Here is a 22,479-nt window from a genome sequence, read left to right as displayed (position 1 = left end):
TATATATAAACTTATACTAGAGGCCTGGTGCACAAAATTTGTGCACTGGGGGGTGGGGGTGGGGGTCCCTCAGTCCAGCCTATGCCCTCTTGCAGTCTGGGAGCCCTTGGGGGATGTCCGACTGACGGCTTAGGCCAAGTGGGCCTAAGCCGTCAGTTGGACATCCTTAGTGCTGCCGTGGAGGTGGGAGAGGCTCCAGCCACCACCGCTGCACTCACCAGCTGTGAGCCTGGCTTCAGGCTGAGCGGCACTCCCCCTGTGGGAGCACACTGACCCTAGGAGGCAGCTCCTGCATTGAGCGTCTGCCCCTGGTGGTTAGTGCAATGACCGGTAGTTCTGCCGTTCGGTTGATTTGCAAATTAGCCTTTTATTATATAGGATAAATTGATTTCAGAAAGAAGGGAGAGGGAGAGATAGAAACATTGATGAGAGAGAATCATTGATTGGCTGCTTTCTGCACGCCCTCTACTGGGGATCGAGCCTGCAACCCGGGCACGTGCCCTGACTGGGAATCGAACCATGACCTCCTGGTTAATAGGTCGATGCTCAATCATATATAGCCACACCAGCCAGGCTCTTTAAAGTTTTTGAAGCTCCGTTACTGTACTTTTGGCCCACGTAGGTGATAAAGTCTAACCTAGCCAAAGCCCAGCTTCGGGAAAGTAGGTCTGCAGCATGAGGAAGTGGAGGTCAGAGGGTCAGCTGTAATTACACACACTGCTCCCGCACGCTTCCACCCAGTTGAAAAGGTTACCCAAACACAACTGAGGAAGATCTGGGTGGTTTTAGGAAGTTAAGGGCCATCACAGTGCATGAATCAAGGACCCAGCGATTAAAATCACGTAAACCCTCTTCGAGTTGCTCCAGATGAGGTCTTAAATTCTCCTCTGTCACCACAACTGAATGCACCGTGGGGCGCTGGGCTCCTTCCCAGGGCTGAAAGCACCAGGCAGCGGCCCGTAAATCTCGCACGTTTTTACTAGTAAGAGGCAAAAATTACTGGGTCTAAGCCACACAGCTGGATGCCTGTCCAGTGCTGGCAGCTCGGTGGGTGGACCAGCCTTCTGCAGAGCCGGATCCAGAGCTCTGTGTGCGGCTCTGCTGCCAAGGAAAGGCCCTGGTGCTGTCCTTGGCGAGGAGAGAACCAACTCGTGGCTCAGAAAAGTTCTGGGGGCTTGGGGTGTCTTTATTCCGTTCTTTTTTCTCCACGCCTTCCTACCTGCTCCTTAGGTAGCCAGGTCTTTAAAAGGCAACAACATGGCCCTGGCCAGTGTGCTCCGAGGGTGGGCGTCGTCCCCGGCACCGAGAGGTTGCCAGTTCGAGTCCCATCCGGGCACATGCCCGGGTTGTTATCCGTAGGGGGTGTGCCGGAGGAAGCTCACCCTCACATTGATTCTCTCTCTCTCGTTCTCTCTCTCTGTCTCTCTCCCTTCCTCTATCTCTAAAACCAATTTTAAAAATATTTTTTAAAAAGCAACATTACATACTGGCATAAAGAAATTCCAAGTTTCAAAGTGTTTTTGCAATGATGTTACTTATTGCAAATGAAGTTTGGAACTAGAACAACAGATGAAGCAGTGAGCGGGAGACGGGGGCTGGCAGGGGCAACATCACTTCTCCAAAGTGGCATGAATCTGGCATTAATAGGGAGCCAAGTCTGTGTCGCAGAGATAAGCGTCTTTTGTCACCAGATTTTTGTCGAGATAAAGCTCCATTTAAAAGACAGTTGTCTGCACACAACCTCTGGGTTGTCAGGGCGCTGAAGTTGATCCAGCTAATGAATAAACGACGTTAACCTTAGAGAAACGATCAATTATAAAGCCATTTTCTGATGACCATTTTTCAAATTCAACTTGGGGTTGAGATCCAAGTAGCAAGGCGAGGGAAAGAGAATGCCTGGGAATGAGCACGTGGACTACGAGTGTGTGAAATGTATTGCCTCCTGAAAAATACTTCCCTTTTTATTAGTCATCACTAGATTTAAGATGGCTTTTCATTTAATTGCAGCAAATGGAAACCATTTTCTTAACACGTTAAGCGCCAAGCCTGTTTTGTCTTCCTTTCCATTCAGTCACCGGTGACTGACATGGTGCTTAACGTGTTAAGCAGTTAGCAAATTAAAATTACTGTCATTCTCTCTAACCATGTCTCACATCACTTAACACGTTAAGCGCCATGCCAGTCACCGGTGACTGACACTATACTTTCCCTCCGGATCTCATTGGTCACTGGTGCCGCCAGCATGTCGGTGAAATGGGCTATCTCGGGGCTAAACGGAAAAGGGAGGCAAAACCGGGTTGGCCCTTAACGTTTAAAAGAGAAGACCCCTTTTTCCCCCCGTCACTGAAATTCTACTTGACATTCATTTAAACACTTGGATTGCGGGAAACGAGTTAAGTCGGCTCGCGTGAATTGCGCGTACTCCGCGGGAGCCGTCTTAACTCGGTTCATATAGATTTGCGGTGGAGTGCGGGAAACGTGTAAACTCGGGCCGATTGTAACTGCGTATTACCAAATATTTGTTTGTTTGCCGTTCACAAAGATACCTACCTGCGTATGCGAACCGTTTCATACCCATTGGGGTAATAGGTATCATAAAAATCCCTTGTAAGTAGAGAACACTTTATGGCGCTGGTCGAGTACAATACCGTTAGGGTACCAATGTATTGTTTTCTCATTTTATAACCGATATCCCTGGATATCTCACCATGCAAAGAGAATAGTTATTGAGAAATACTTCTTGTGTCCGGACGTCTTTAGTTTTGAGTTTTGTGAATATTATTACGTGTTTAAACTAACTCTGATTTTGCGCGGGAAACCTAAATAATTGCCCGCGCCATCTTATATTTTGGCGGGAAATTCACCCGACACCGTAGTGTAAATACTAAACCACTGTACTCCTTCTCCTTCAAGTTCTGGCTTTTAAACAAAGCTTCTGAGCCGGCCGGTGTGGCTCAGTTGGCCGGGCGTCGTCCTGTGCACCGAAAGGTTGCTGGTTTGATTCCCAGTAAGGGCACATGCCTGGGTTGTGGGTTTGATGCCAGGTTGGGGCACTTACCGAAGGCAACTGATCAATGTTTCTCTCTCACATTGATATTTCTCTCTCTCCCTCTCCCTGCCTCTTTCTCTAAAGTCAATAAAAATATATTTAAAAAAAAGAAATAATGCTTCTGAAGCAAATTCCATTCATTCATTTCACAGAAATGCATTAAGGTCTGTGCCGGGCTCTGAGGACAAAGTTGGGGAGAAAGCCATGGTTCCGCCTCCCTAGGAGTCACCGGGAGAGCCAGAAAAATGACCCCCAATTCACAGAAACAGGACACGTGCTGGCACAGGGACAACCCCCAACATCCCAGGGGAGTGGAGAGCAGGAGGGATGCCCGCACCCCACCCAGGGAGGCAGGGAGGGCTCAACAAGCGGCAACGTGGGGGTGGGGGGCAGGTCCTCAGAAGCCATCTTTACCCCATGGAACACAAGGGGGGTGAGGTCGGGGGGGGGGGGGCAAGGCCACCGTGTCCGCGCCTCCGGCCTCCGGACCAGAAAGCACAGGACTCTCTGTCCTTCTCTGGAGGGGACTCCTGCCGGGATCAAAAGCAGTAAGTGGTGTGTGAACACACAAGATCGCTCCCAGGAGCCAGCCTCAGAGCAGCGCTGCTGTCACAGCAGAGGCAGGAGGCGACGGGACTGGAGGAAGAAGGCTGCCATAGTTCAGAACGAGGTACAATGTTTCTTAGTGTCAAACATCCGCAAAACGCAGGATCTTCAGATGGAACCTGCTTCTCCCGACTTGGACCGGAGAGAGACACAGAATTCAGAGTCTGTCCTCTGCTTCCATCATCACTCCCTGCCCCCTCCCCGGGAAAGCCCCTCAGAACACGTCAGAATGTCCTTGGCTTTCTCACTGACGGCCACTCCTCTTCTTTTCGCAATTTTGACAAATACAGGCAAAAAGGGGGCCTCGCCCTTTGGGGTTATTTTCTAAGTTGTTCCCATCGCTCGTCATCTTTGACTTAACGCCCTCGTGGAAGGAAAGAGGACTCGGGGTTCTGTCAAGAGTACCCTGGGCTCCCAACCAGCTCTTGTCTGAAATAAATATGCAACATCGTGCAGGGGCCTCCGATCCCAACCCTAAGTCAGCAGATGAGGGGCTTCAGGACGGCTTTCGTTTCAAGGCAGCGGCTCCCTCGAGCTGTTGGTTAACTTCAAAAGGACAAGGAATAACATCACAGGACACTCAGCAGATACCACCTCAGCCTCCTGGTCAAGGTCAGCTTTGCCAATGAAGACATATGGACAGCAAGTACCCCCCAGGATGCATGGAGGGGGCACGTTACTGCTCTGGTATTCTTGACACAAAGGCACAGCCTTCCATGGACCATGAGGGAAGGACCACAGAAACCCAGATTGGAGGGCTTTCTACAATATAGCTGACCAGTACCATTCAAGATGACCAAAGTCACAAGAGACAAGGGAGGGAGGGAGGGAGGGAGGGAAGGAGGGAGGGAGGGAGGGAGGAGGGAGGGACGGACTCAGGCACAAGGAAGCACAGTGGGCCTTACCTTCTTAATGAACGCCACCGAGAACGTATCCCAGGACACGATCCCATGGTCCATCAGCTCCACGAAGGCCGTCAGCGTGAAGGACAGCATGTCTCCAAAGCTGGAAAACACAGGGAGGCACAATGGTCAAAGGCCCGGAGCCGAGCACGGGGAGAGACACAGAAGAGCTGCAAGAGGTCACTGGGGTCAGCGGCTGGGCCACAGACCATGCGGTGCAAACCCGTGTCCAGGGACAGGATGCAGGCCGGCCTCCCAGGCTGCCCAGGGAGCCAGGCCGCAGTGGGACTGACCGGGCTCACAGTGACCCCGCCCTGGTGAGCTGTGCCTGCTGCACGGAGGCAGCCCCTCTCTGAGCCTGTCCGTTCAGCAGGGCACTGGACAGCGATCTCTATCCAACCATAGGGCTGCGTGTAGCCTCAGCAGTAGCGGGGAGCATTCGGCACGTGAGGGCTTAAAGGACAGCTCAGCCATGAGCTAGGGTGACGGAGACAGGCAATGGGTGTCCAACAGGGAAGGTGAGGAATGATTCTCTTCAGAGTATTAGCACTTTGCACAGGATCTGCGTGGCCTCCATGTATCTGTGTGTGTGCCTATGTGTGTGTGTCTGGCCAGGTGCACACACAGACACGAGCTCATAGAGACGAGCCTGTATGTAGGTAAGGACACTCGTTTCTGTGTGACACTGGCCACTGGCCAGCATCTTCTCTCTGCACAGTGTCCATGGAGAGATGACTGCTGGCTGGCAGCAGGTGCCTGTGGCTGGAGGACGGTCTAAGGTGAGCACTAGAATTTCACACAGATGCAGAAAGCGCAGGTAAAGGCAGTTGTGTCCCCCATCAGACAACATCCTGGTTTCTGGTGCCTTCAAAACAACACTTTAACAGACACCCTGCATCTCACAGAAACCCATCTCTACGGGAAATGCTCATCATAATAAACCTGAGACTCTCAAGATTCAGACTCTCCAAGTTCATGGGATCATGGGCCTTGGGACTTCTACACGGCCTACAACTGCCCTGAGTCATTTGCTTGGTTTTTAAAAATAGAGTAGCTTGTTCAGATTTTCAATCTGTAGGCTCCTGTTTACCACAATTGCTACACCACAAGATGTCAATTACTCGATTAGAAAGCAGGCCCGTGTTTCCTTTAAAGCAGCTTCACAGTTTCCCTTCCTCCCTGTGCTCTCAGCGCAGCCTCAGCAATGACCTTGGGATCCTGCATCTCCCAGGAGCTGTGACGCTGAAAAGAAACCCAGGAGAGAAGAAGCGGCCCCTGCCCAAAGCTGCCAGAGGGCAGAGAGGAGGAGACGCAATGGACGGAAACGGGTGAGCGGGTGGCTCCCCAGTCACAGGGCAGGAGGTCCCCTCCAGCTCGAGGCAGGACATCAGAGGTGCATCTCTGCCTCAGTTTCCTCACTTATCACAAAGGGCGATGCTGCTGGTGGTGGTGCCTAACCAGACAACTGCTGGGAGAGAAGCCACCTTCAGGCAGGTGCGGCATGGAGGAAGCAGCATAGACTGCTGGCTCGGACCATCATGCAAAACGAGGCTTCGAAAGGTAAACGAAGCCTGTGATTGTCAAGTGTTTGCCTTCAATGTGTCCATAACAATCTGTCTTTGGAGCCAGAAAAATAAACGTGCAAGAAAAGCCAAACCACTCAGGCCAGATAGAAAAGCAGCAAATACTCTTTTAAAGGCTCTCTTCTGAGTCCCAGCTGGGCACTCACAGCCTACAGGTGCCCCTAGGTGGCATCAGAGGCATCAGAGGATCAGCCCCAGCAAATACATTCCAGACCAGAAAACACACTTCCTTAAGGAGAGAACAAAAACAGGAGACAGGGGATGAAGAGAGTAGCAAGAAAGGTTAAACAAAAATCCCAGAACGACTCTTTCTATTGGCAATGAGTCAAGATAACACAAACATCTATTGGGGTGTGGGAGGGGAGGGGAAGGAAAATAAGAGAGCCAGGCAATAAAGCAATTAGTAAGATTTATTAAAAGATTGTGCTGGCATTAGTATTACTGTGGATACATTATTATAGAATTATAATATTCATCATAAAACTATTAGCTGATTTATTATTTTAGCATAGTACTAGTAGTAAGTAATATTAGCTAAATTTTTTAACGTAGGAAAGAGGAAAACCAGCAGCCATATTGCTCAGAGTTGCCATCTGCCTGCATCAGGCATGCTCAGAGACGTCCACGCTCCAAGTTTCCCAGGTCCACGCCTGGAGGACACGTCCGTGGCCTCCACACTGAGCCCAGACGGCCTCGGGTCATTGCTAACAGAACAAGCAGCGGACAGGCCCTGGCAAGAATGCACACATTTTTGGGAACAAACCCTTCCTTCCAGTCCCTGTAGTGGTTGAGGCTGGGGTCAGAGGCGCTATTAGTCTTCGCTATCTGCTGTAGAAGCAAAGGATGCGCGGTATGAACGCTCTCTAGTTACCCGAGGGGAAAGGACTGTGCCCTGCTCAGGGAACCCACAATCCATGTGCCTGTGGTCACATCTGGGGATGGCCCTTCGTCCCAGTGCTCCGGCGCTCTGCCTACAGACTCCTCCTGGAAGGGCTTTGGAAGAGGATGCAGAGAACGGGAAAGAGTAGAGTTTGGTTTCCAAATCTCCAAGTTGACTTGGGGCCCGGCTTTCAGTCTCCAGGTGGCCATGGAGGGGAGCACCATTTCGGATACAGCGGACAGGGCTTCCTGTGCTAATTATCCTTAGTGTGAACGACTGGTAAGTGAGGGGAGATCTTCACATCGCACCAAAGCGCCCAAAGGAAGGGCTACTCTCTTGGGCCATCTAATAACATTTTATAGAAATGTTATAGGATATTTACATGTTACACAATTATTACCTAATAACATGTATACATACATTTATATACATGTTTTAATATGTAATTACACATTATATAGAGATGTTTTAGACATATAATATGATATACAAATGTTATTAGATATGTTAGGTCTAAATATATTGTGTTGCATATTATGTTATTAAATATATAATGCACAGATTATATGCTATATGTATAGTGCATAGGTAACATATAATTCATTTTGATGGCTTGCTGGATGGCATACTAGGTTTCTAAGAGGGAGAACTTTCTCAAAATTCAGCTTCAAACCCTCAGTTGCAAGGAAAGGGCGGCCATGCAAAATGTTTTAACATTCCAAATCAGTGGACGCAATCACTTCATTTCAAACGAGGCAGCCACAGAGCTCTCAGCACACCAGACACAGGGTTTACGTCCATTTCTGGAGGAGACACTGGGCTCCAAAGAGGCGGAGGCAGGAGCCACGGGCTGAGCTCTGACGTCAGTGCTGGTGGAGAAGATCCAGGCCCAAGAGGTGCAAATACAGAGCAAGGGCCTGGCCCAGGAGGGCGCATTCTTGTTTGGTTGGCTTATTTATTTTGCATCAAGTGCTAACCTAAAATTTGTGTAGCACTGACTGCCACAATTACACCGACAGCAAACTTTCTATGCTGGCGGAGAGTCCCGGTCCCGGCCAACACACCATGTGTGCTGGAAACATCCGACTCAATGTTTCTCATCAACTCAGTAGAGACTGTCTTCATTCCAACAGATGTCAGCCAATCTCGTAGCGTTTAAATTTATGCTGCTAAGTTTATACAAGAATAGTGCTTCCAAATGTTTCCACAGGGGGCCGTGGCCAAGACAAGTGGAGGAAAGGTGAAAAGAAAGGCCAGTTTTAAAGTGATCAATAAATCACACTCCATGTATCCTTAACGGCCAATGATAATGAACACTGTCCTGCCCTGTCCTTTGAGTTTTCCATGTCAGGCACGTTCTTGAATAACGTCACTTAGTTCAATGCCATTTTGTTATCGCATTGATGAGATGCTGTAGAAACGTAAATCTTGTTGATATCAATTAGTCTGTGGTAACACTGGTTTCCTTCTGTGACATTTTGCCACAGTTCCAAGAACCTATCGATGATGCTAGTGAGGACTTAACTGTAGTTTCTTTTGTTTGTGATAAAGTTTATATACATTGAAATGTATGGATTTCTATACAGCTAGACAATGCCTTGACCTTCAGAATCATAGCATGATTTATGTCAGCTAACAATCTTTTGGCTCCGTTGTTAAAATTTAACTGTGGATCAATTCTGGACTCTTTATTCCATTGACCTGTTTGTCCTCTTATAACAATATCATACTGTCTTAATAACTAAATTTAGAGTAGTAAGTCTTAATAACTAAATTTAGAGTAGTAAGTCTTAAAATCAGTTGAAATTCATCAACTTTGTTGGTCTTTGTTGTTGTTTTTCAAGACTGTTTAGGCTATTCTAGGGTCTATGCACTTCTTTTAAGTTTTAAGATTGATTTATAATTTCTTTTTTAAAAATTGTACTGAATTGAACTTACAGATTAATTTAGGAAGAATTGCTCTCTTCAAAATGCTGTGTATTTTAAACCACAAAATGGTACATTCTCCACTTACTTAGGTCTTCTTTAATTCCTTTCGGTAATATATTTTTCAGTGAACAGACAGTGCATGTCTCTTGTTAAATTTATTCCAAAAAATTTTATGATTTTTGATACTTTGTAAAGAAAGTTTTAAAATTTCATTTTCTAGTTGTTTGCTGTTAATGTATAAAAATACCTCACTTGTATATACCGATGTTGTATCCAAAAATCTTGCTAAATTCAATTATGAGATCTAGCAATGTCTTTATAGATTTCTTTGGAATTTTTACATAAACATATCTTCTATAAATAGAGTTGTTTTACTTCTTCCTTTCTGACCATTATGTCTTTTATTTCTTTCTTGACTTATTGCTATGGCTAAACACTCCAATACAATGTTGAACAGAAGTGCAAAACACATTTGCCTGATTTCCCATCTTTAGGAGGAGGAAATTCAGTTTCCTCACATGAAGAATAATGCATTTTTTCCACTGCCTTTATCAGGTTGAGGAAATTATCTCCATTTCTAGATTGCTGAGAATTTTTATGAATGAATGTTGGATTAATAAAACTTTTTCTGTGCCTATCATCTATTTTCTGTATCTATTAAGATTATTTTATTCTCCTTTATTTTACTAAATACTGATTCACACCCAGGGACTGACTTTCAAACTTTAACCTTTTCCCGGGATAAAACCTTATTCGCTGCAAAGTATTATCCTTCCTATATACTGCTTGACTGTCACTGTTAATGGGTTGCACCTGGTTCATTTGATGATCTACCACTTTTGTTTCCTGTATTGTGTTGTCCAGTTTTGCCATCAGGGTGAGAACAGCCTCATGACTTCATCTGATTAACTACTCCTCCACCTCAGGAACCAGGGCCCTGAGCACCGACTTTGTCTATGACTGCTCAGCAGAAGTCACAGTTCACATGTAGTCCCCCTTCCAGTCTCCACACCCACAGAACAAAACCCTGGCAGATACATTTCAAGATATCATTTTGGCTTCAGAGCCCCACATTCCTCTCCATTACCAAGTTGTATGAAGTTATTAGAGGAAAACTCAGTTCAAATCTCAGTCCTACCACTGGGTTGTAGTTTTGCACTAAGGAAATGGTGCTAATTTTGCTAATTGTGTGTGGTGGGTGTGCGTGTGAATTAGAGCAATGAGTGTGAGCAGGTGACGGAGCCTGGGACAGTGAGCTCTCATAAAAGATGGCTCCTACTTCGTCACCATGAAGTGCTCCTCCTATATGAAGAACATATATCGAAGTAAGACTTAAGGAGCTTTCTCCTAGAAACTCAAGATGGCTTTCTATACTTCACTGCAATGTAATACCTGACAAGTTCCTGCCCCGAACCCTTCTCTGTGTGGGGGCGCGGGGAGGATAGAGGATTCAAGAGCACTACCTACCCAGAAGATACCGGGCTTTTTCCTCAGGGCTTAAAAAAACCAGTCTTCCTTCTCAAACTGAAATTATCTGCTTAACAACTCGGCAGAACGGACATGTGTCAAGCCCACCACGGAGAGGTTCTAGGCCCTGTCTGGACTCCTCTTGTTTAGTGGGTGAGAAAGGCACCGGGAAGGAAAGACTCTAAGACAGGGGCTCTGTGGGTCTGGACACATCATCACGCAGTGCACATACAGGCAGGTGACCCAGCCCTTTCTCAGGCTCAAAGTCAACAACTTTCACTCCATACTTCAATCCTGAGTGGGGTGTTTGTTTTTACTGAGCCATTGAAGAGAATGGCTTTGAACATCACATAGGCCACAAAAAAGAAAGCTTTTGTTTAATGCAATACATGAAATTATGCCCAGCCTTGCCCCAGGAGAAGGGTAGCAATCCTGATGTACTCATTCTGTGGCTACAGACATAAAGTTCCCTTTGTGCCACAAAACAGAAAGAAAGAGGAAATAAATTTTTAAGGAACCTGTTTATAAGAACATCAAACAGCAAAATAAAATCACTCAAAACATCTACATGCACAGCTATCTGAGGACAGAGACTAATGATGCAGGAAGGAGCGTGTTATATAAGCTGAATCAAGCAATCATAAATTCTTACCATGGCTTCATGATCTTCTGCAACTTCTGGTATCGTCTGCAAAATTTAAGAACAATCATATGAGGAGCATGTTTGAAAGCAATCATTTTTTACACAAATTACATATCTTGAGGAAAGCTCAAGATTAGATATAAAAAGACTTAACTGCCATGAGGTAATATATTATTCAAAGTAATATAGTGATTGGTATTCTCTAATGATAAGAAACAATCATAAGGGTTAAACTACTGTAACCAACCTATTACATTTACTTATGAGTAAGGGCAACAAGACCACTCCATTTGACTCAGAACCAATATGTGTTCAAGGGGAGGGGGGAGAAATTCCTGGAGATAATAAGAATAAGGTACATTTTCAGTGAAAAGGGTGACACCTAAAAGTACTAGAGTTGTTCTTAAGCGTATCTTCAACAATAAAAACGGAGTTGATTATCTTTCTTGGGTAAAATGCTCACTGATTTTACTTTCTCTTTTCTTGAGAGAAATAAAATTCTGAAGGATGGCATCCTGAGACATGGCAATAGTCTTGGACAATAGATGGGACTCCGGGATGGTAGCCTGCAAGAAAAGTGTGCAATCGACACATCTTGTCTGCAAGGAAGGACGATTATACTTCTTAAAACACTGGGGTCAAGAAGATAAGGAAGCAACTGATTCTAACCCTGTCAAACCACTTGCATTCCCCGAGTCTGCCAAGTCTCTCTGACATTATGTTCTTCCCTCTGTATTCAATACCCACCCCTCCTTGTCCAACTAGCTAAATCCTACCCCAGCTGTCCTGATTCTAAGGCCCCAGGGAAGCCTCCCTGAGCGCTGACTTCCCTGCCTGGCAGACTGAGCCCACCCATGTCTGCATGTGCTGAGGACACGTCAGCTGCATGACCTAGGACATCTGTTTCCTGGAGCCCCTTGAGGGCAGGGCTCTGTCTGCACTGTGACTCACCACTATAACGTCAGGCACACGCAGAGCTGGCTCTCAATAAACAGTTGATGAATAATTTGGCTCCTCAGAAGTTAAATTTCCCATTTGCAACCACATAAAATGTAACCACTTCAGAAACCTAACTGACCATGAGAAGATCAGATCTAGTCTTTGGTAAAACAAGGGTTTAAAAAACATATGAAGAGATCTTCCTCTTCCTCCTCTCCTCCTTTACCTGCCCTTCATAAAAACAACAACAACAACAACAACAACACAAACAAAACAGTGTATTGGCTTCCTTCCTTCTTCCTTGAAAAAGCTGGGTAAAAGGAGTAGGTGACCACAGGGGGACAGGCTCGGGCACAGGTGGGCCCTCTTGGAAGGGCTGAACAGTACCTCCCACTGAAAGGAACTGGCCTCCTTGGAGCAATGGCTCCTGCCAGGGCTGGGACAAGGAAAGATTTAGCTAAGTCTGGAACATCTCATTGAGCCAGAAAGTAAAGAAATGCTCACAGAATAATGGGAGGCAGGTCAGGACACAGAGACAGCTTGAAGAAGGTTCCACAGCCAGATCTGGGACACATTGAGCATCAGAATACATAATAAATGATAGAGGATAGCCCACTGAATAAAACAGGAACAGGTAAGTCCACATTGTTCTATAGGGCGGTGTGCCAGTACTGTTGAAGAACCAAGTCTCTCAGGGAAAAACATACAAGCCTCATTTTTACCATTCTCCATTTTCCATGGTGTAAATTACTCCAAAATTATTACTGACAAAGGGGTGTCGACATTACCATGCAGACCCCGGAAGGCACTATCTTAAGGGGTCAAAGTAAACACCAGTAACAAGACAGAGAGGCACCCTGTGCCATCAATATGATGCAATTAAAAACAACATGCACACACGCATCTGTGATATCCCAGCCACAGGCATACATATGGGTCTAAACTTTGGATAAGACTGTAGGAAAAACAATGTGTTTCAATGGAAAATTATGCAGTGTTTATATAGCATACTCTTCTGGGTTATCAGGTTCCTCCTGCCTTATAGTCTAACTGATGCATATGTATATTTTGTCCTGTCTGTTAGTAATTTAATTGACTTCCTTCCTGCTGGTGAGAAACCAGTTTTATCTCCATTTGCAATTCATTTCAACATTCCTGTGCTGCAAATAAATTTGAGCCCCTTTAACTTTTCCTTTGAAATGGTTAAAACATTTTGCCTGGCTCTCTCATTTCACATGAGTAAAATGAATTCTTTTAACATGCGTTCATTTTTTATATAAAACATGCTTTTATCTTTCCCTGAAAATTAACTTTAATGAATTACCCTTTAACAAACTCAAACTGGAGGATATTCTACAAAATGGCTGATCTATAGTCTTAAAAGTGCCAAAGTCATGAGTGAAAGGAACAGTGAGAAACAGCTCCGGACTGAGAGGTTAGGAAAAGGCCGGACAACTGGGTGCGAGGCGCTACCTTGAGTCGGGTCTTTGTATGAAAGGACAACAGGGACAACAGGTGGGACCTGACCTTGCAACTTTCCCATTCGGTGTGTGACTGTTAAATTAAGCCAGGAGGCTGGCAGACTGAGGTCGCTCCAGTGACTTGGAGGCCTATGAAAGCAAACCAAAACCTAAGCCATTAACTTTTTCAAGTTTTCAACCAATCACAGCCAAGTAGGCTTTAACTGTAGCCAATCAAATAATTCCCTTGTTTTGCCCCGCCTCTTCTCTATAATAGCCTCTCCCCCCAGGTTCCTGTGGGCAGAGAGTTCCTCACCACCTCCAGTTTGGCACTGAGCAATCTGAATTGATTTTTGCTCAAATCAATTCTTAGAATTTTCAATATGCCTCCGTTTATCTATTAATAGAACTGTTTCAAAATAAATCATATGATGTGTGTGTGTGCGTAAGTAATATGTACAGCAGGCACAGCGATTTCCCAAAAGAGCCTTCTGGCCTGGGGCCTGGGCACCTGAGGTTTTTACGAGTGTTCCCCATCCTGTGGCCACCCCTGCCCTTGGAGAGTTGCCCTGACCAGCCTGCGGAGATAAACTCAGCCACCAGTCACCGTGTTCCTACTCCTCCACTTTCCCACGATAGCTGCACATTAAGCAGGAGCAGAAGAGGAACTTTTTTGTTGTGATGTCTGTTTTCCTAATGGAGGGCTTCCTCTCTGTGTCTCTCAAAATATCCAGCTTTTAAAGAGACAGGACAAGAAGAACAGATGATTCTGGAAAAGCTGATGTTCTGCACTGGCCAGCAGCCTCTTATTTCAGCCCAAGGTATGGCATTCCTTTCCCAAGGGGAAGATAATCTCTCTCCCTGGGCGGTGGGACCCCCTCTCATTTCCACCCCCAGACACAGACAAAGCCAAGAGGGGTGGGGTGGAGGGCGATCCAGCTTCAGGAATTTCCCGCCCCACAACCCCTGACAAAGCCCTGGGTAGTGGGCCCCTTTGGCATTTGTGATGCAAATGTCTGGGGAGGCCCCAGAGGGCTGCTCCCTTTGGACCTGCCTGAGCTTGGCAGGGTGCATGCCCCAGGCCGGCAGGCAGGGGGCACGAGAGACCCGCCGCCTTTACAGCCGGTGGGCCCCGCAGACCGCACAGAGCAGCTTCCTTGTGGCAGGGCCTGGGAGCAGTCTGCTCCTCCAGGTGAAGTGCAGGCCGTGCACCGGGTGACTTGCACGTGGAGGCCCAGCGGCGAGTCTCTGGCCTGGCCGGGCCTTGCAGCGCAGCCCAGGTTTATAAACCACGCCAAGCTCTCCGACACAAGAGCACGAGTTAGAGATGATAATCCCTGTCCCTGGAGGCGAACAACGTGGCTTCCAAAAAAGAAATTCACCTTTTGTGTGAAGACAGCCTTTCAAAGAATGTCACTCAGAGTCTGAAACTCATCTGCCACTTGATACACCCCCCTGCCCTGCCCTGTGCCTAACCCAGTGTCCGCAGTATGCAGCATCAAATAACATGCACTTGCTAAATGAATAAAACCTACAAACCCATCCCGAGTGTGGTGCTGGGCAACATCAAAGCCAAGGCTTCAGTCAAGCCACGCCCCGATTTCCTCAGGGAAGAAACGCCACAGCTGCGATGCCCACATGGAAAACATGATGCGAAGAATGAACGTTTAATAAGAAACTGTTTGTGTGTGAATGAACATTGTCAATGATTTTTATAAGCACACACACATAGCGAGACATGCACACAGGGTGCTCACTTCTGTGTCATGTGAACGACAGGATGGGGAGGGAACTGATTGTTTCTATGATTGTTGTTTGTTTTGAAGACCATTGCTCAGGGGCTGTGCCTATGTCTAAAATAACTGGGGGACTCTTTCCACTGTTCCTCATGCGGCCAAATTCGGGAGCAATGACTTCAAACCAAGCAAATAAAAAGTCCTTGTAAATTCCCCAGATTAGGAAGAACTCCTCCAATACCTTACTGTGATTTCCTTAGAAAAGCTAGAATCCCTCGGGGAACATCTGCCCAGCATTGACCGGACTCATAACTGCATGGTCAAGTACAGATGAGGGCATTTCAGCAGTTGTGGGGATGCTCTTGTTTTAAAACGGCTTGAAAACGGGTACAGTCTCTCAATCAGGAATTTCAGTCCAACATGATAATTTGAATTTTCACAATGATTTTGCTAAATGAAAAGCTGATTGGAAAATTCTCACAATCATGGAAAACAATGTAAATGTTCAACCATAGGGGAACGATTAACCACACTGAGCCTACCCTTCACATTATTATGTTATTCTGTGAATCAACCGAACCTCAGCAAAGCTTTAAAAATGAATTCATACTCAGACAACAAATACGATGAGGGGAATACTATTCAGTCACAAGAAAATCTCTCTGTATGTGTGTGTATGTGCATGTGTGTGTGTGTGTGTGTGTGTGTAGAACATACAGAAAGTATACACACCCCAGTGTCAAAAATATGTGTCTTGGGAAAGCTGGATTAGACATGATTCCTATTTTCCTGCTTCTGCTTATTTACATTTATTTTTTAAATAATAAATACAATTGTTTTTATTAAGGACAAAAAGCTAGCTTAAGAACCTGTGAGTTTTTGTAAGTACCCCAATTTAACTTTTCTCTCTCTGGACTTTCCTGCTCAGGGTGGTGCTGAGGGCTTACTCATATTCCAATGGCGGAATTTTCCTGTCCCGTTGCCACGTGGGAAGGAAACTATGAGGATGCTGCCCGTTCCTTCTTGGAAATGCCGCCCTGTTCTCTGTCTAAGGGCGAAGGGCACGGGCGCACGGCCCACTGTGCGTGGCAGAGACACACAGGAGTACGGGGCCGCACTCACACCCGGAGCAGAGCAGTGCTGTTTGCCTCAGGGGATCGAGAGTGGCAGGTACTCATTTCTCTTCTTTCTAGTCAAATAAAATACATCATTCCTGAGAAATCTTCTCATGCCCATCTTTTTTTTTTAACACTGTCCATTCCAGAATGTTCCCTATGGACACCGTGCCTTACTCAGGTTGGGGCACCATGTTCCCCCACAACTTGCTCCCACATTTATGTTTCAAGCTGAAACTAGGAATGGGCTTTCCAAGTCCCACAGGGGTGGAAATTAATTCCCGTTTAAACGCGATACTCGGGCAAAGTGCCACTTCCCCGGGCTGTGCGGTGGCTGATGCTGCCCTATGGCCCCTGGTACTGGCTGGAGAGAGACCTTGACAAGCTCAGCCTCCGTAATAACCAGCAGGTGAGAATCTCTGCATCTCGTTAGAGCTCAGAGGCAGGAGGGAAAATGCAGCCACGTGTCCTGGGTGTTTCCCGCAGTCTCCACAGGTCCTGCTGGGACACCTCTGCCCCAGCGGGAAGTCTGCCCGGGCCCGGGAACTGCAGGGTCTACTCGATTTGTGTGGTTTCTACTCCATAGGTTGTCTGCTAATTAGTTAAAGCCTTGCTCTACATTTAACTGAGAATCCAAGTTTCCTTGCAAGAAAAATGCCTTTCTTTTCTTTTTCATCTGAGCAGAAGATCTGAAAATATAAAATAAATATATCTATCTCTGAGGATCCACTGAGCAGCTTCCTAGGGTGAGTGGCAGGACCTGCAGAAGGAAGGCAGGAGGCTGGGCTTGGCTTTGAACTTCTGTGAAGAGGAGAGGAGGGCAGGAAAGCTGGCCAGGAGAGCAGGCAGTCTTGCCTTCCACAGTGTGGCGGGAAGGTGTGGGAGGCAGATGCCAAACAGAGCTCACCCAGGATCTGGGCTTCTGCTTCTCTGCCTAGAACCTGGCTGTCCGTAGCAAACTGGGGTGGCTTCTGAATCACAAGCAGTTAAATGTTACATTGAGAATCATATGCTATTTTATAAAAGGAATTCAAGCCCGGCTGGCGTGGCTCAGTGGCTGAGCATCGACCTATGAACCAGAAGGTCATGGTTCGGTCCCTGGTCAGGGCACATGCCTGGGTTGTGGGCTCAGTCTCCCAGTGTGGGGTGTGCAGGAGACAGCCGATCAATGATTCTCTCTCATCATTGATGTTTCTATCTCTCCCTTCCTCTCTGAAATCAATAAAAATATTTTTTAAAAGATAAATAAAAAAGGAACTCAAGTCCTATAGTTCACATACAGCCGCTCAATCCTGACATCTCTCATGTTGTCCCCAGTCTTCAGTCTGAGGGATGTGATTTTTGGGGGGCCCCTCTTGTAGATCAAGATGAGTTACACAGGAAGGCAATAGCAGGGATAGGAAGTAATGTTGAAAGACAAATACATAGTATCCGTTTTTACTCCTTTTTTCCCTTTGTTGAGTGTTATGGGTTCAATTGTGTGCCCCCCAAATTCCTTGTGTGCCCCCCAAATTCCTAGGTTGAATCCCTGGCCCCCCCTGCCTCAGTTGGGACAACATTTGGAGACAGAGCCTTTAAAGAGGTGATTGGGGGTTCAAATGAGCCATTAGGGGGTGTCCTGATCCAATCTGACCAGTGTCCTTATAAGAAGAGGAGATTTGGACACACACAGGGACACTAAGGATCCATGCACACAGGGGAAAGACCATGTGAGGACCCAGGGGCAGGCAGCTGTCTACAAATCCAGGAGAGAGGCCACAGGAAAAACCAACCCTGCAGACACTGGATTCCAGCCTCCTCAACTGTGAGAAAATGCGTGTCCATTGTGTGAGCCACCCAGACTGGGGCACTCAGTGATGGCAGCCCTAGCAAAATGACATGAAGAGAAATGAAACACTAAAGCCCTCATTGTGAACATACAGAGCTGCCAGCCTCGGGCGGTACCCAGCTACACCCCAGCCGTCTATTCAGGGTGCGTGTCACGGGGACCTCAGCTTTCAGTGGATTTACCATTGTAACTGACATTGCGATTGCAACTCCAGTAAATTCAGAAGTATTAACACAATATGACTGGGAATATTGGAAAGTGTAAGCCATTGCATCCCTATGTGTGTGTGGCAGGTCACTTACTTCTGGCTCTGGCACCTGGCTTTTGATGCATCCATGGCTGGGACGTCAATACATCAATCAACAGGGGGACATTTCAACTTAGTTTTTATTTTATATGTTTTTTGTTAATCCTCACCCGAGGATATTTTTTTCCACTGATGCTCAGGGAGAGTGGAAGGAAGGAGGAGAGACAGGGAGAGAAACATTAATGTGAAAGACACACATCGACTGGTTACCTCCTGCACATGCCCCAACCGGGGATCGAGCCTGCAACAGAATTATGAGCCCTTGACCAGAATTGAACCCGAAACTCTTCAATCCTCTGGCTGATGCTCTGATCACTGGGTTTCAGCTGGAGCTTCCAACACAGACAGAACCCTCAGTCTCAATTTCCTGGTCCAGCCATTTGCATCCCTCAACTCATTCAGCTTCCCTCCATCTGATTCAAGCTCCAAGTAACAGCTTCAGATTCTGATAATACTCCCAACTCAATTCTCCCTATCCACTCCACACTGATGTTCTTCCAAAAATTTCACAAGCAGTGCTTTAGGCATCATTTGATAAATAAATGAGACCAGCCTACAACTGACCCTTCCCATCAGTCCTCTCAGATTTGTAATTTCTTCCCAATTCACTCTTAGATATTGTCCCTACTTGTCTACGAGGTAAGACCCACCAACTCCAAACTCTACAGAGCATTCTTAAAATATATATATATATATATTTATATATATATATATATATATATAAATATACACACATATACACACACACACACATATATATATATATATATATATATATATATATATTTCAGAGAGGAAGGGAGAGGGAAAGAGACAGAAACATCAATGATGAGAGAGAATCATTGATCAGCTGCCTCCTGCACACTCCCCACTGGGGATCAAGCCCACAACTCAGCATGTGCCTGACTGGGAATCAAACACTAACCTCTTAGTTCATAGGTTGACGCTCAACCACTGAGCCATGCCAGCCAGACTCTACAGAGCATTCTTATATGGGAGCTATTCCTGTTACTAGAAAACATCCTCTCTGAATAACAAACAAAAAACAGAATCTTTTACCAGTGCCAATTGCAGAGGTTAAATAATGCCCCATGTGGGAGGAGACAGGAAGGAAGAGAGGAAGGAAGGGAGGATGGGAGGGGGCTGGGAGGGCTCCAACAGGCAGTTTATCAGCTCATTCTTTGAATCGCCAGGTACTGAAAAGGTTTAAAGGACCCAGGTTTAAACCCCAATTCACAATGATATGTACTCTTTCTGAAAAAAATACCTACCCAACCCTGCCCATTATTTTTTTAAAATATATTTTTATTGATTTCAGAGAGGAAGGAAGAGGGAAATATAGAAACACCAATGACGAGAATTATTGATTGGCTGCCTCCTGAACGCCCCCCACTGGGGATTGAGCCTGCAACCCGGGCATGTGCCCTTGACTGGAATCGAACCTGGGACCCTTTAGTCCGTAGGCCAACGCTCTATCCACCGAGCCAAACCGGCTAGGGCAACCCTGCCCATTATTAATTTAGCATGTTAATATGTAATTAACTGACTCAGCATGCTTACATGCTCTAACCCACATGCTCTCACAGTCTATGCCTGTGGCACTGACCACATGGACATGGGATGAGCCGTGTCCTGTGGACCCTCCCTGGCACTCCGTGGTCCTGGGCTTGACCTGCCCACACATGCAGGAGCCACACCTCTGGCTCCTCACCCCCCAGTCCCTCCAGAGAAGCAACGCCTTCCCTGAGGCGAGCTCCTGAGCCCAAAAGCCCATCCCTTTCTTGTGGGGATGGAATCAAACTCCTTCATGGCCCGCTGACTCCTCTGGGAGGTTCCGGAAGCAGCCGGCCTGGCCAGCCTCTAGAGTCTAGACTCAAAGGCCCAGGAGGAATTATGCCTCAGCTGACTTCTGCCTCCATACATTTTTGATGGCAAGTCTCACATTTTTGTAAGATTTCCCAATTTCCACTCTTGTATACAGTCAGTATTTAATAAATGTTTACTGCATTTAATTTTAAATATGTAAGGTCATGTATTTCATCATTCACACATTAATTGATGGAAACTTACTTTAGCCACGCTATTTTTGACCTGGTTTGACTTTGAGACTGGAAGGAGTTATTCTCATTTGTTTTTAACTCATTCAGAGAGATAGGCGAAGGATGTGAGGGCTTTATATTTTGTAGAATTATTAGTTCAGTGTTGGAAAGGCTCTTTGAGATAAGGATCTAATATTTTTTCTTATAAATTTGAAATTCCAAGTCACCTTATGGAATTCAGCGCCCACTCAAATGGCTGTGGTGGTCTCCTGCCTACCCCACCCATGCAGGCCCGTGCCCTAATATCTCAACTAAGACACTGGTTCCTTGGTGGGTAGACAATCTCCTGATACTTAGGTGACAAACCTGCTCCCCAAACACTAACTTAAAAGCCATTTCTTTTCTTTTTCCTGAGCCTCGTCAATTCCTGGTCTTTGAAAGTAGACACTGCAATGTAAGGGAGTAACAGCCCCCCGGGCGGGGGCGGGGGAGGAAGAGCAGGCAGGCAGGATGTCGGGGCAAGGGGCTTACTCGGTGCCGCTCTCCACCATCTGCGTGAGCAGGAAGATGCCGTCCAGGTTGATGAACTCCTGGGCGAAGGTGACGTCCCGGGAGAGGCTGGCCAAGTCCTTCAGCGCCTCCAGCTTGGAGTCCATGCTGGACGACTGGATGCGTTCGTGCAGGTCCTGGGCGTTCCGAGCCTTAGGGAGACACAGAGGGGTGAGTGTTCACAGAGGAAACCACATGAAAACGTTAGCGTTTCCTTCATGGGAAACAAGGACATGGTGGCCCTCAGTGCAAGACTGGGCAGCCCCCACGCCCAGCGCGGTCTCCAACCACACAGCCCCAACCCGCCGCCCTGTCACTCATTTCTCCACGGGAACTAGTCCTCTGCCTTCTGTGAACGGGCCCCCATCTCCATTTCTGGGAAAATTGAGAGCTTTTCCCAGAAACAGAGCAGGTGTCGTAGTAAGAAGGGGAAAAGGCAAAAATGTTTATCTTTTAAGTAAATTTTTCATCTATAAATGGCAAAAAGCTTTGTGCTTGGTTAAGCAATTACACAAGTTTATACAGCGTGTTCACCAGTTAAGTCAACACTATGAACGATACCTGTCTGCGCAGTGTTCAAAAGCGTTATTAGTCACCCCAACCATCTTTCTGGGTTACTGACAATCTTCCAGCACAACACAAGGATGCTTATAAATTTCACTCTTCTACATTTGCTTCCCATACATTCACTACTCACTGCATGAATTTATAACAAAGTAATTAGGAAACCAAGGAGCTTTGCCTAGAATTAGACCATCCTATATAATAAAACCTTACTACGCAAATCAACCGAATGTCAGAACAAAGGTTGCTATGATGCTCACTGACCACCAGGGGGCAGATGCTCAACACAGGAGCTGCCCCCTGGTGGTCAGTGTGCTTCCACAGGGGAGCGCAGCTCAGCCAGAAGCTGGGTTCACGGCTCACAAGCACACTGGCGGTGGCAGGAGCCTCTCCCGCCTCCACGGTAGCGCTAAGGAGCAGAGAGGATATCCCCCGAGGGGTCCTGAAATGCCAGAGGGCACAGGCCGGGATGAGGGACCCCCCCCCCCCCGCCAGTGCACGAATGTTGTGCACCGGGCCTCTAGTGTGTGCATGTGTGTGTGTATATTTACATTTATATTGATATTGATTTTAGAGAGAGGAAGGGAGAGGGAGAGAGAGATAGAAACACCAATGAGAGAGAAACATCAATCAGCTGCATCCTGCATGACCCCCCACTGGGGATCGAGCCCGCAACCCAGGCATATGCCCTAACCAGGAATCAAATCAAGACCTCCTGGTTCATGGGACGATGCTCAACCACTGGGCCACACCAACTGGGTGAGAATTAGACCTCTTTTTGTTTTTAATATATATATTTTTTATTGATTTCAGAGAGGAAGGGAGAGGGAGAGAGAGACAGAAACATTAATGATGAGAGAATCATTGATTGGCTGCCTCCTGC

At 46.6% G+C, this 22,479-nt stretch overlaps 1 protein-coding gene across 1 annotated transcript in view; it reads right to left on the bottom strand.

The window, feature by feature from the left end:
• Positions 1-22,479, bottom strand: part of ELMO1 (engulfment and cell motility 1) — a 315,463-nt gene that overhangs the window by 228,954 nt on the left and 64,030 nt on the right. The window contains exons 6-8 of the mRNA XM_006085322.3: positions 21,015-21,184; positions 11,069-11,104; positions 4,561-4,660 (exon numbers count right to left, since the gene is read on the bottom strand). Coding sequence (XP_006085384.1) covers positions 4,561-4,660; positions 11,069-11,104; positions 21,015-21,184 — 306 coding nt within the window. The remainder of the gene's footprint in view (positions 1-4,560; positions 4,661-11,068; positions 11,105-21,014; positions 21,185-22,479) is intronic.

Source organism: Myotis lucifugus, unplaced genomic scaffold, assembly GCF_000147115.1.
Source record: "Myotis lucifugus unplaced genomic scaffold, Myoluc2.0 scaffold_18, whole genome shotgun sequence".
Lineage (NCBI taxonomy): Eukaryota > Metazoa > Chordata > Mammalia > Chiroptera > Vespertilionidae > Myotis > Myotis lucifugus.
The sequence above is the reverse complement of the archived record's forward strand: the minus strand, read 5'-3'. Positions and strand labels throughout refer to the sequence as shown.